At 38.4% G+C, this 15,362-nt stretch overlaps 1 protein-coding gene across 1 annotated transcript; it reads right to left on the bottom strand.

The window, feature by feature from the left end:
* Nucleotides 1-5,466: 5,466 nt before the first annotated feature.
* On the bottom strand, nt 5,467-6,402 carry LOC101401697 (vomeronasal type-1 receptor 4-like). Its single transcript, XM_004439165.2, has one exon. It carries the CDS (start codon nt 6,400-6,402, stop codon nt 5,467-5,469), a length of 936 nt encoding a protein of 311 aa, XP_004439222.1.
* Nucleotides 6,403-15,362: the final 8,960 nt, after the last annotated feature.

The following is a 15,362-nucleotide window of genomic DNA, read 5'->3' as shown; positions in this document are numbered from 1 at the left end:
CGTTATTCACAATAGCCAAGACTTGGAAGCAACCTAAGTGCCCAACAAGGGACGAATGGATAAAGAAGATGTGGTATATATACACAATGGAATACTACTCAGCCATAAGAAACGATGAAATCCAGCCATTTGTGACAACATGGATGGACATTGAGGGTATTATGCAAAGTGAAATAAGTCAGAGGGAGAAGGTCAAATACCATATGATTTCCTTCATTAAGTAGTAGATAATAACAACAATAAACAAACACATAGAGACAGAGATTGGATTGGTGGTTACCAGAGGGGACTGGGGGAGGGAGGAGGGCAAAAGGGATAATTCGGCACATATGTGTGGTGATGGGTTGTAATTGGTATTTGAGTGGTGAACATGATGTAATCTATGCAGAAATAGAAGTATAACGATGTACACCTGAAATTTATACAATGTTATAAACCAATGTTACTGCAATAAACAAACAAAAAAAAAAGATTTAAACCAGAATAGATTCCCCATACACCTCAATATGTGAAAACTTATTATTCTTATTATTTTCATCACCATTAACTCAGGTGTTATCGAAATGGCTCTTTATGAATAATGAAAAACTCTCCTGTCACTCAGGAAATTCCAAGGGCTTTAGAAGTTCCGTGCCAGGAACTGAGGAAAAAGACCCAATATAGCCCACCTTATAGCACAGGGGAGGAATGTGGAAGACCATTTTAACTAAAATCTACATATGCATACAATCTAACAAGTGCAAAGATAAATTATATAATTAGGTGGAAATATTTTAAATAATCCTGAAAAATTCACTCACTTTTCTTCAGTGCCACTGTAGTAAATTTTTAAAAATAGATATTTTTCTTTGAGTATACTTAAAAACAAATGGTTCTTAAATGTCAGAGAATTGTATATAAACTGTTTTCTCTTTGTATATTTATTTTTCTCTCAGAATACTAATGTGAAAATTAACTTAAATCTCTAAAGACAGAAAAGTCAGCTAAATCATGATCTTAGTTCTGTGTGTAATCAATGCATTACCATCCACTTGAACTAACTCTCACAGCCCCATCTTCATACACAATGTAGAACTTCTGTCCATCAGCATTCCAGCTCATACTTTGAACCACTGATTTATTTCTTTATTATTGATCATCTCTTCATACTAAGAAGCTGTTTTCACAAATTAAAAAAAAATTACAAATCGAGGGCTGGCCCAGTGGCATAGTGGTTAAGTTCGGTGCACTCTGCTTTGGCAGCCCAGAGTTCGTGGGTTCGGATCCTGGGTGCAGACATACACCACTCATCAAGCCATGCTGTGGTGGCAACCCACATACAAAATAGAGGAAGATTGGCACAGATGTTAGCTTAGGGCTAATCTTCCTCAAGCAAAAAGAGGAGGATTGGCAACAGGTATTAGTTCAGGGCCAGTTTTCCTCACGAAAAAAAGAAAAAAATTACAAATAAAAAAAAAAGTGCTCAGACTTCTACTCCTGAAAATAGGCAACAGACACCACTTACTTGACATCCATCCAGCACCTAGTCATGTCTCTATTTTCATGGCTGGGGGTTAGATCTTATAACAGGTGAGGGGTGAAAAAAATGAGAGCGCATTTTAGTATAACTTCTTCAATTTGTTTTTATTAATATTATTATGAAAAAAAAAAAAGAGTCTCCAGGCAGTCACTAGAAAAGCTGCCTGTTTCAGTAAAGATCTTTCTCAGGAGAAAGTGCAGCCCTAGGTAAACACAAGGGTTGTGAGATAGTGGTTTCATGAGAATCAGTGAGGTGGCCTAAAGGAGGAGGTGGTCCCTTCAAGACAGAGTGCAGTGTGTGTAAGGGAGACTGTATCCACATCATTCCCTGGGAATAACTGACCCTCCCTCCTCAAGATGCCACCTGGACCATTACAGGTGACCATCAAGTGCCTCAGTGTCCTAATATTTACCTGGCCTTCCAGGCTGAGAGAAGAAATTTGGTGAGGACAGAAATTCCCATAGAGTGTGAACCAAATGAGCAGCATTTTGTGGAAGGGATCAGTTTCTGGGGATGGTTAGGTTGATGTAATAATGAGCTAGGACTAGGAGTTTCTAATTTCCCTGTATGCAGATGTGACCACAGATATAAGGCTGTCAGGAGGGAAGTTTGTGAATACCATGATTCTCAGTGTTATCAGCATGGGAGAGGCATTGGTCCTGAGTTTCTGATGAGATCTTCAGTATGCTCATGTCCCTGAGATACTCAAAGTCTCAATTTTTTTCGTGATGAAATTACCTTATTTATTGATGTGTATTTTAATCCTCTAGTAATACAATGTCAGAAGTGAAGAAAACACAATTCAGAAGTAGAAAGTGAAAGACTTCATTTTTCCACCCCATCAATTATAGCAAATAACCCCTTGATTTAATCACAGTTAAGGGTTTGAGAAAATATGTTCCAAAATAAATTTTTTTTTACATTGTTGAATAAAATACAATTAATATTATGGAAATTTTTGTAAAATAATGAAATATAGGTTCTCCTTGACAATTCCTTGTTCCATACTAGTTTCCTAGTGCAACATAAATCCATCATCAGTGCAAAGCCATGTCTTTCCAGACCATTTTATATGCATTTTAAATGCAGAATAATACATATAGTAATAACATACAGTGTACTGCTATTTTTCAATAATATTTTACATAAACATTACATGGCACATATTATACCACCAATTGCTTTTACTAATCAAGACTACTTTGGGAGATATTTCCTAACATTAAAGAGTATGAATGTACAAGAGTTTATCTATATTTTCTCATTTTAGACTTTAATGATTTGTTTTTATGTGTTGTCTAGAATGTACAATGATTCTAAAAAGATCACTGTACTTTCTGGATTTTGAATATGTGTGAGTATTATTGGGTGGTTCTGAAAAGTGGGATTGATGGCTCATAGGTTGCATGAGTTATATCTTATAACAAATTACCCCAAAACTAAGTAGCTTAAAACCACAAGCTTCCATTATTGCACTGTTTCTGATGGAGAAAAATCTGGGAACAGCTTTGCTAGGTCAGTCTATGCTAGGTCAATGTCTTTCATGGAGTGGCAGTCACAGCACCTATGAGGTCTGTACTCATCTGAAGGATTGGCTTCAAGTCTTTGGTTTTCTTCTCAGGACTAGCTTCACAGCAAACAATGAGCCTATCTATTTAGATTTTCTGAAATACAATGGAACAGATCAGAAAATCACAACATTATCAGATTAGGAAATAGAATGCTCATGATCAAAAAGATATAAGGAAATGAAAGGATTCACCGAAATAATTATAAAATCTACATTTTCAATATCCAACAAACATACAGTCATCCGTTAAATTTTTTTATTTACTCTTCCATTGTGATGTGTAGTGATTGCTAATAATTGAAATGTTCTCTGATTGAGTATTTTTTCTAAGTTAATTTACAGATGAGAAAAAATTACAAGGGTAAAAACCTATTTACTCGGTGAACAGTTTTCTCATTTAATGTTATATGTTGGATCACATTAGTAGATTCTCTTATTGGCGTGTCTTGTATTCCTGAAATAAACCCTTCTCAGTAAAAATGAATATTTTAATTAAGAATTTCATATGTAAATTCATAAATTATATTGGTTTATTTTCAAATTTTTGGTATCAGGATATAACAGTCACATAAAATCTTTTTATAGATTTCTCTTTTTTTCTGTTTTGTAAAATAGATTTGAAAGAAGCCTACCTAAATTTTTAAAATATGGAGAAAGGAACTTAAAAAACAACCAGAAAGTTTTGTTAATGTTTCCAGTATTTAAATGTTATTTATGGTTTCCTGCTTTACAATTCTTTTAAATTCAGTTTTGATATTCTAGATTTTAGAGAAATCACCTTTTTATTTTTATTTTTCTAGTTTATTAGTACAAAGTTGATTATATTTGTCTCAAGATGTTTTTCACATCTCTACACTATGATTTTTTCAGCCATTTATTCTCCCCCCCCCAAAGTCCCAGTAGATAGTTGTATGTCATAGCTGCATATCCTTCTAGTTGCTGTATGTGGGACGCAGCCTCAGTATGGCCGGAAAAGCAGTGCGTCAGTGTCTGCCGGGGATCCGAACCCGGGTCACCAGCAGCGGAGTGCGTGCACTTAACCGCTAAGCCACGGGGCCATCCCTCAGCCATTTATTCTTAATATTAAGTGTGTCTGCAGAATTCAGGAGCCCTCAAGACCACCATCAGATTCAATAATTAACTAGAAGGACTCAAAGAACTCACTGAACGCTATTATACTCAGAGTTATGGTTTATTACAGTGAAAAGGTACAGATTAAAATCTGACAAGGGAAGAGATTCATCGAGCAGAGTCCAGGAGAGCTCCAAGCAAGAAGCTTCCCGTTGTCTTCTCCCAGTGTAGTCATCATGGACAGTGCTAACTTCTCCCAGCAATGGGATTCTCCATTTGAGGTTTTGATTCTGTAAGTTTTATACTCTTGAATATTTCAAAGGAGCAATACTCCTCCACATACAAAACAATTCCATGAGCTTCACCCGCAGAATCCTCCTCCTTGGCTCCTCTATGAATGGTGAACACCTCCACAATAGACTCATTACCCCATGTTGGGAACCCCGAGTCCACTATGAAGCCTCTGTCTTCCCAACAGGCTAATTGGTAGTATTGCTTAATACAGAATGTTCTACCTTCTAAAATCCAAAAATCTAGTCGTCTTTTTTTTCTGACTCTCATATTCATCAGCTCTGAGTTGAATTCCTGTTAAAACCCCCTGACCCACTTCCTGTGCACACATTGCCTCAACCAGGTCATTCTGCCCGTTTTTTAAGTGAAAGTATTTTTTAAACATGCTACCCCCCAAAAGAAAACTATATCCAAATATATATATATAACTATAGAAATATAAAGCAAAATGTAAATATTTGGATATAAAACTATATTTATTTCAGGATTTGAGGTCAGAAGACAAAACGTGGCCTTCAACAACTTGCAGCGCGTGATAAATATTTTATCTTCAGCTCCATCCAAGGCCATCTGCAGGAGAATGACTATTTTTCCTTCTCATGTTCTTGATTGATCATCATACAGGCTTTCCCATTTTCCTAAACTCTTCTCACACTTCTCTGCCCAGTTAATTCCAGGTAAATTTTAATATATGGGGTTTAAAGTTACACATTCATAAACTTTTCATTATCTCCAAATTATTAAATACCCCATTTTTAATGGATTCTTAGACTCTAAGCTTCTCCTTAATGTGAAACATTTAATAATAAGGAAATTTAAAAAGCATTCCACATAATATTTAGTTTAGTGCCTGCTGTGCCTGCTACATTGTGGATTCTATAAAGGCTGAGACTCTCTCTGTTGTTCACACCCTCTCCGTTATGTGACTGCTCATTCTGGTGCTTAAACGTCTGGAAGGAATGAGTTAATATATGTGTGCACATTGTGAAAATAAAAAAGAAAATAAAATTTACAGCTATCTAAACAGTTTAGGGAAGTGGGTGTTCCTTCTGCAGCAGGCAGAAAAGAGCCTGAGTCCTCTGGGCTCATGAATCAAAAGACAGGGGCTGACTGATGGGAAGCATAAGGCAAACATAGCAGTGATGTTTAGCAGCCACCAGCTAGGATGATCAGAAAGAGCCAAGCAAACCGAAAAGATGGAGGAGAGGGTGTAAAAAGATATAAAGGTGCTCACCAGAACAAGGGTGCTTTGCATGGCTCTGGTCTCAGGAGAGGATCTGGGGGAGATGTTGTTCCTGTGAATGTATTGGACTCGCTGCTTATGCCTGTAGAGCGTGAAAACCATGGAGATGCTGGCCCAGAGCATGAGCCCCAAACATACAACATCAGGAGCAGTTAAAACTGCTGCAAGGAGTGATTGTGTGCTTTTGTTAGTCCACATCCCATAACAGTATCCCAAATCTTTTTCCTTGGTGATGGTTTTGTTCTTCCACTTACTGGTCACATAAAGAGGAAAAATGATATTTACCAGCATGTACAGGATCCAGCACAAGATAATGCAGGGACCAGTGCATTTGAGAACTTGGACTTTAAGCTCTGCCCACCTGGAGTTTCGAGGACTGATGGTGAAGGCCTGGACAACACTCAGGAGACAAGTGGTGCCAAGGGACACACCCCTGCCCACCCTGAGAACATACAAAACAAGTTTGCATCCAAAATCATTGAGGAAAATCTTCAACCCAAAAGCTTCCATTGTCTGGGGAACTCCTTTAAAGGTGATGACTAAGGAGTTGGCTACAGTTAGGTGCCTGAGAATCAAGCCAGTGGACCTTACCCTGCATCCAGTGAAGTAACAGAAGATATAATGATAACAAAGAGAGCAATTCCCCCAGATCCCAAATGTGGTTTGTGATAAGAACAAAACTCCTATCACCAAATCCCTGGTGGCCATTCTGCCATTTCGCTGTGATGATACATTCATAGTCAGAGGACCCTGCATAGAAACATGAGTTGTGTTTTATCTTAGCAACTGAAATCCAGTATTCTCCACTGACAATTAATTTCCACCCATAAGTTATTACTAACACATATTTTCCTTTCCCTAAGAGATTTGCTAGCTAAGATCTAAATACGCACACACAATGTTCTTCATGTTTTATTTAGAACTTTAAAACAACTTTACAAGATAAGTTGTATAATTCCCCTTTGACAAGTGAGGAGACCTAGGCACAGAGAAGCTAAGTGATGTTTCTAAAATCACCTCCTAAGGGGCAGCTTCAGTAGTTGACAATGTGCTTAACCCCTCTGCTGTCACAGCCTCAGACTTCGTTATCCTTTTCCAATACTCCACATACATACGCATTTTTGTGTGTATATTTCATTCATTTTTAAGACAGATTATGCTTTCTTTTAAAATTGTGATTGTGGAAATTTACCATTTATGTCTGATTGCTTATTTCATAGGCAAATATCACCTGTAAATGTTCAGAGATCCAAATAGAATATAGATGCCCTGATTTTAGTATAATCCTAGAACAATAATCATCTGAGACAAAGTGAAGTTTATTGAATATACAGATGGTTCAGTGCTGGAATAAAAAGAAGAGACTCTTTTTCATCCCAATCATGAGGGAATGTATAATTGAATAACTATGTGCAAAGTAATGGGACATGAAACATGAAGAGAAAATAAAGCATTGGAGATAAGACCCTAAATTGTTATTACTTATAGAACATATGACTACTTGCTTATTAATGAAGGATTATTAAATGAAACTCTACTATAATAATGTTAGAATTGTTAAAGACACCAAAACATATGTCAATTATGCAAAAATGAATATGGAGATATATGCACTGAGTAAGTTTACATAGTAAGAAGATGAAAAGTAAGCCTGGAAATGACATTACAACTGTTTTTGAAACCAGAGAAAACATCACAAAATAATTTAATACTGAAAACTACTGAAGTCTCTGACTTTTTTTTTCTCCTATTAAAAAACCTAAAGTCATGAAGTTATCTTTTCCTTGAATGTTCCTTCTCTGACTTTTAGAGGGAAAATCATCTTACCGTAATCAACAGACTAGATGTTTTTGTCAACACACAATCGCTGCTTCCATTAAACATTACACACTAAACATTAAACACGCTATTACATTAAACATTTCCACACATTCAGAGTAAGCAAAAAAAAAATTGATATCTGCTACTTCTCCACACAAGCAGATTATTCAGTTAGCTCCATCCCACTTATTATCACAGGCATGGATTTATTTTAGAAGTTCCTCTGCTAGCCCTGGAAATGTTTCCTTGTTCCTTGCAGGGCAGATTGACTAGCTAGCAAATTAATTTCCAAATTACCATACTATAGGATTTTTTACATGAAGATTTCATTGCAGAATCGATACATATTTCATTGTTGCATAGATTAAAAATCAATATCCACAATCCACACAGATTGCAATAAATTACATTAGGATCAGTCGGGATTGAAATAGGGTCTAGAGCCCCCAGTCAGTCTCCACAGGCTCAGCATGCGCCTCAAGAATTATCCTCCTTCCTGTGTGGCTTTGGCACTGGACCTGTTTCTACCCTAGAAGAACCGCTTTTCCAGACATGAGCACCTACCCAGTCTCCTGATAGGTCTCCTTCCCTTAAAGACTCTGCCTCTCAGACTGAAACAGAAAATACTCACCAAATTCCTTCCTGCTATCAGGACTGTGGGCTCAGCATGATGTTCACAACAGCCAAAGTGTATATGAGAAGGAAGCAAACAGATCCTGAGGTATAGGTTTGTGATTATGTGACCTCACCTCCCCTCAGAACTGCAATTATCTTTTCACCTATAGCAGCAATGACAGTGCAGTCTTGGGGAGCTGAGAATATTTTTGAAAAACTTTGTCCCAGTTACCAATTATCAGAAACAATTACAAGTATCTAATGCACATCTATGAAGAGGCTGATGAGTTTAGGAGATGCTCTTTCTTTTCCGTGATCCCTGGGCGCAGACAGGGTCTCACAGGAGAGAGCAGGAAATCCTGAGGTCAGAGAATTGAGGGACTGGCTGTGTAGCATGCTTGCCTTGCTGAACTATTTGCCTCCCTGAGAAGTTCTTCTACCTAAAATCTAATTCTTTATCAATCTTCAGACTCCTGAGCTGTCCCATATTTTGTGTTATGGGGAGAGAAATGGGATCACTCAAAATTCCTCAGAAGGATTTTCAATTTAGTAACAGTAATGGGAAGAACACGATGTCAGTAATTGATCATTGAAATCATTGGGTTAATTTGCATAACCCAAAGCAAATAATTAGAAAACCCTGATAGTATGAACACTTGCCAGGGAAATATACTTTACCAATATTGACCCCAGGAGAGATAGGAAGTCTAAACTGACCAATATCTATAGAAGGAAGGGAGAAGTTTGTAAAAGTATCCTGCACAAATAAAATCACCAGTATTAGATGGTTTAACATGAAAATTCTACCAGTACTTTAAACATCAGATTAGCCCATGTACCTATCTAATTCAAGGGTATTGAAGAAGAAGTAAAACTTCCAAATAACTTAGGACATTAAATAGAACACAGATACCAAAACCTACAAAATTGTGCCAAACAGAATACAACAGAAAAACCTCACATCTGCCTATAGATGCAAAGATGTAAAATGAGTACTAGCAAATACATTGCAACAGTCCACTAAAAAATAGTAAATGATGACCAAGTGCAGTTTATTCCTGGAATTTAAGAGTGATTGTAGTGACATAGTTCATCATATTTATAGAGATAAAGATAAAAATCCTGTAACAATGTTCATAAATATAAAGACCTCTATTGGGCAGAATTCAACGTGCATTGATGCTAAGTGAAAACACTTAAAAATTAGGAATTTGTGGGTCTTTTATAATCTGATGAAACAAAGTCTTCATCTACTCATGGGGAAGCACTAGAGAAAGTCCTACTAAGGTCAGGAACAACACCAAGGAGCACAAGATTGCCCATTCTATTTATTTAACATTGCATTGGAAGTATAGCCAAGGCAATTTCAAGTGTCATAAAAATCGGAAATGAAGATATAAGATTCGTTTTATTTGAAGATGATGTAATTATATACCTGGGACCACAAAAGAACTGAGGGAAACATCTACTACAAAATAATAATAGACCATGACATTAGCACAGAGAAAACAATAGTCTTCGTATGGACAAACAACAATCATTTACAAGTTATGACGAAAAGCAAGCTACAATTGCAAAACAATAAAATAAAAATGAAGAACCTACAAATAAATCTGCCAATAACGACCAGGAGGTGGTTCTTCTGAGGGGATCTAAGGGGATGCATAAGCGTGTCCTTTAGAGTCTCTATTAGGAGACAATACTGGAGCTAAGACAAGATGAATGAGCTGGAGTCAGCCATGGAAAGAGGAAGCAGCTGGTCATTTCAGATACAGGACCGAGCTATCGCAAAGCCTTTGCAATGAGGAAGGACAAAGAGTGCTGGAAGAAGAGAAATATGTTCCATGTGTCAGGAGTGTGTGTACATGGAAGGGAATTGTTACGGGAAGAAAATTGACAGGTAGTCATGGACCAGATTATAGAAAGCCACCTTGGTAAGACATCTGGATTTCAAACTAAGAGCAATCAAAGACCATGGCGGGGAATTTAGTAGGGAAGTGACAATATGAAGTTTATGTTTGTAAAAGGCTTCTCTATGACTGCAAAGTAAAGTAAGGCTTATGAAGGAAAGAGATTCATTGGGAAGCTGCTAAAAAAAAACAAGAAAAATATTGGGATGTTTGAACAAGGTGGATGACAGGGGAAGGACATCCAAAGTAATTTCCTGATCTCTTGAACACGTAGGTGAGAGAAATGAAGTGCCAAGGATGATGAGTTTGGGATTAGATGATCTTATGGTGGCATTAATCCACATGGAGAAGACCAGAGAAAGGAATCAAGATGAAGAAGGAATACAACGTTCCATCTTGGGTATATTAAAGTATGAGACGCATCTTATGCCTCAAAGTAAAACCCTAATAATGTATCACTGAGTGGACAAAAAGAATGAGCATCTCTCCACAACAAACTTGTGGATAAGGACTCTCATTATCCCATTTTATAGGTGAAGAGACTTCTACTTTTTCCTCGTAGACTTCTGATTCACTACCTACCTATTTCATTTGCAAGCATGTATTAAGTGCTTATTGTGTACCAAGACTTGTTTTAAGCTTTTTACAAATATTAACTCATTTAATCCTCGTAACAACTCAATGAGGTGGGTACTGTTACTGTCTGTTTTCATTCTACCAGTGAGGAATCTGAGGCCTTGAAGACGTTAAGAAACTTGTCAAGGTCACATAATTAGTAAGTCACAGAGGTGGAAATCAAACCTCTGGATCCAGAATTCCATGCTCTTAGCCACACACTAGAATGTCTGTTCTCTGTCATCTCTCACCTGAAGAGACAGCCCCCACTGAACTTCTTAGTGTTTGTGGTGCCTGTATCACCAGCATATTCCTAATGGCCTTGGTGAAGAGCACATCCTCTGGAACATAATACTTTGGTGAGCTTTTTGCCCTTACACAATATAGCCACCCCAGCATGCCCACTTCCCACAGCATCTTTATTCATTCCTCTATTGTCCACCAAAGCAACTCAAACATTTATCCTTGACTGAAAATTGGCCATTGTTTCTTCCTGGATTCTAAGAGCTACTCCAGAAGCAAATTTGTCCCAACTTCTGGGGTCCCTGCTAAATTGTCAAACTCAAGGTACTGAGAAGCCAAATAAACAAGATTTTGCTTATCCAGCCTTACTTGCCTGAACTCTTGATCAAACACCCATAAATCGAATCCCAAGATTACTCCCCTGGCTCCTGCTGGTACATTCTGGCTACTTCTTATAATTCTCCATGTGTACAGTGTCTTTCCTTCCTTATCAGTCTTAGCATGTCCAGAGCCAAGACATACCGAGATTTAGCATGAGTTATGGGTCTGACATCCAGAAGAGAAAGTGGGAGAAGCTCCCAAGGGGACCCTTGTTGCATTGTAAGAGAGTATTCTGCAGCATCTTCTAACATAGCAGTGGAGCTAGCTCTTACTAGGAAAGAGTGGGCCACCTCTACACACCCAGAAGGTCCCTGGGATATTGTAGAGTCAACATCTGCAGGGGCTTCCATCCAGAAGTCCCTATCCCAGTTTTCAGGATCTCAAGCTTTTCCTCCCAGGTCCCTGATCTTAGCATAACAGACTTGCCATGGTGGAGCATCCAAACATCTCTAGAACTCTACAACACTAACAGTTATGTCTAAACCCTGCCATTGGATTGGGTCTTCTCTTCCACTACAGACAATGAGGGCCTCTTTATATGCTATCATCAAGACTCTCTGGCTCTCATTTTTAGCCATTAGCCGCTTGCTGTTGGTTTTTAGTCTCTCTTTTTCCTTATGCAGAAACTCAATAAAACTTAGTAACCAGCCAACTCTGCTGTCTTTGTAGGTATTTTCTCCCCATATTTTTCAAATATCTGCATCATTGCACCTGCCATAGCATCCCCCTCCACTGGGAAATTTTCTCTGGTCACCACTAGTGAAATCCTTAGAAATTAACTACCTCTGTGCACCACCCACCAATGAGAACAGCCTCCTCCTTGCCTGTCAGGCAGTAGGTAAGCCAGTCTCAAATCTCCAGCTGTCCGTCTAATTTCTCAGTTCACTCTCAAGTACTTTTGTTAAGATAGTCTTCAGAGAAGTAGATGCCAAGATGGGATTAAATAGCCAAGGCTTTCATCAGGGGAAATGACTGAGTGAAAGGAAGTAGGGAAGGACCTAGACAAGGGACAGGGAGTCATCAGAAGGTGATGCAAGTCTGAGCCCAAGGGAAAGCCAGTGAAGGTATGACACAATTGTCTTAGACTCTGTGCAGCCTAAGCAAGCTTCCACAAAGCCATTAGGGAGTTCTTGAGCATAAGTCAGCTGCCAAAAACTTAAAACATGGGACAGCGAAAGGATTATCAGAATAATCAGGTTTGCATACATATTTGATTAGATTCATTGGGAAATTGGACATAGAAGGATGTCTGTTCTTTTCTGTAATCAGCAATACTAAAAACACATTTGTCTTGGCATTTCGTGTGCATATTGCAAAATTTAAAAGTTATAAAATAGGGCCGGCCCCGTGGCTTAGCAGTTAAGTGCACGCGCTCCGCTGCTGGCGGCCAGGGTTCGGATTCTGGGCGCGCACCGATGCACCGCTTCTCTGGCCATGCTGAGGCCGCATCCCACATACAGCAACTAGAAGGAGGTGCAACTATGACATAAAACTATCTACTGGGGCTTTGGGGAAAAATAAACAAATAAATAAATAAAATTTAAAAATAAATAAATAAAAGTTATAAAATAAACGTTAAGTGGCCCTCCCTTGTGTTCCAGACATACACTGGTGAGGTTTCAGGAGTCAGAAATGACCCAGAGAATGGAGACTTCAAAGTCAAGTGACTCATTTGCATTCTGTCCTGTTCTCACTTCTCCACTGCAAACGATGTTTCCCTTCTCTGCTCTCTTCCTCTCCTGCTGCTCCATTTGAATTCCAGGACTTTCCCTCTCACACAACATGTCCCCACTCTGCTCATCCCAGTGGCCTTCTCCAAGATTCTTATCACCTTTCTAGGATAGCAACACCCTTCCTGGTCTCTTCTTGCCCTTTGGACTGAGTCTAGGTGGCACACGCATAACTTCACAAGCCCTCCTGGGTTCTTGCACTGCAGAGGTCCATGCTGTCTTTCTAACTTCTGAATGGCCATTGACTTTGTGAGGTTAATCTCTCCATGCTGCCTTCACTTGGAAATACCAAGGATAAACACCAGATATGTGGTATCTGACTGGTCTTCAGAGTCTGCCTGAACGTCTAGTACAACATATTCCTCCACTGGAGTGAACAAGAGTTCTTAGTAGGTGAGTGATTAGGCAAAAAATTTGTTTGGGATCTATTACAGTTCTAGACCAATTTAATCATTACGTTTGTCGTGTGTGTGTGTGTGTGTGTGTGTGTGTGTGTAAACAATAAATGTCCTCTTGCCTTCTAACTATAAATTACTTGGCTGCAATTTTGCCCTCTCCGTCCAAATATTAATTTTTTCCCCAAGTATTTCTGGGTTACGTGTGCCATGTTCTGCCTCCTAAAGCCATGACTCTCAAAGTCAACTTATCAATCACACATATAGGCCATTTGTAGACATTCTGCACAATAGGGGGAGTAGCGATTGTCTCATGGGAAAGATGGTATAGGATAGAACATTGGAGATCACCCTCATAGATGTGCAAGGCCTTGAATTAGTCTATAAAAGATCAACAAGAGTAAATGGAAGGAAGATTTATAGACATTTATCCTACAATTAATATGAATATCGGGCCAGCCCGGTGGCGCAAGCGGTTAGGTGCACACGCTCTGCTGCGGCGGCCTGGGGTTTGCCGGTTCAGATCCCAGGTGCGCACTAACGCACCGCTTGTTAAGACATGCTGTGGCGGCATTCCATATAAAGTGGAGGAAGATGGGCATGGATGTTAGCCCAGGGCCAGTCTTCCTCGGCAAAAAGAGGAGGATTGGCAGATGTTAGCTCAAGGCCGATCTTCCACACAAAAAAAATATATATTTATGAATAAAATTTAGCAAATAGGATATTCATCATATCACTTACAATAAAAATGGAATATCTGAAAATAAGGATTGATTAAATATATTATTACACACATGAGAAATGAGATAAAATTCGTGAGCCTACAAATAAACTTCAAATGAAAAGGTAATTTATACAAACAAAAATTAAAAGCATAAAAGTTCTAGAAGAAAACGCAGGAACTTATTTCTATATTTGAGTGAAGAAAGTCTTTTTAGGAATGACACAAAATATAAGCATTAATTAATAATGGAGTGATAAATTTGAATCCAACAATATTTTTAAATGGCTAATGAGATGGACAAATTAAATTTAAAAGACAAAGGAAAAACTGGAAAAAAATTGCATTTACAATCACAGAGAAAAGCTAATTTCTTGAAAATATTAAAAAATGCAACAGGTCAAAGAGAAAATTAACCTAATAAAAGTGGGTAAATTTTATGAAACGGAATATAATCTCATACAAATGTATGAAAAGATGCTCAATCATAGTCACAAATAGGAAAATGCAATTTAAAACAAATTTACATATGTTTATCTTTCAAATATTTTCAAACTATTGGATTATTTCTCATTGAGGGTATATTCATTAGGGAGAGAATACTCAGAGATGTTTAAGCCATCACTGTTACATCTAATTACCTGAAATGTCAAAAATTAGTAAGCTGGCCCTGCAATGGGATTTTTTCTGGGCAAGAAAATTGTGAAAAGAAATCAAGTTTTCTGAAAGACAGCAATTTGGAAGGAAGAAAAATCAAGTCACCAAGCCTACAGCTTTTGGAAAGAATCTGGTTTCCCTCCTCTTTTCTTCCTTCCCTCCTCCCAGAATGTGGACACTCTTCTGGGAATCCTAAAAAGACACTCCTGGGTGTGAAGAACATAGTCATGAGAAACTAGGCCTGGCCAGGTCTCAAACACATGACCCTCTCCTCTGTCCTCATATCCTCTCACTCGGTAGCTGGTATTAACTCACACCACAATTGGAGGGAATCCCTGCAGACACCCACTTACATGGAGGCAGGAAGATGGTCTCCCCTACCCTAGCACTCAGAATTCCCTATTCTCTGAATTGCCCTTTGGAGCCTACAGCTCCCGATGTAGACATCAGCAACCATGATAAAACAAAGCTTTCACATTTCTATACCGACCATACATGACCCTAGACTGAGAGGGATGTCCTATGGCTTCCTACAGACCAAAGACTGTACTAAAGAGAATTTCAGAAGAAACAAGCTAAG

The sequence above is a fragment of the Ceratotherium simum genome, chromosome 33 (assembly GCF_057802395.1).
Source record: "Ceratotherium simum simum isolate JZ-2026a chromosome 33, ASM5780239v1, whole genome shotgun sequence".
Classification (NCBI taxonomy): Eukaryota; Metazoa; Chordata; class Mammalia; order Perissodactyla; family Rhinocerotidae; genus Ceratotherium; species Ceratotherium simum.
Note: the sequence above shows the minus strand (reverse complement) of the source record. Positions and strands in the feature narration are given on the sequence as shown.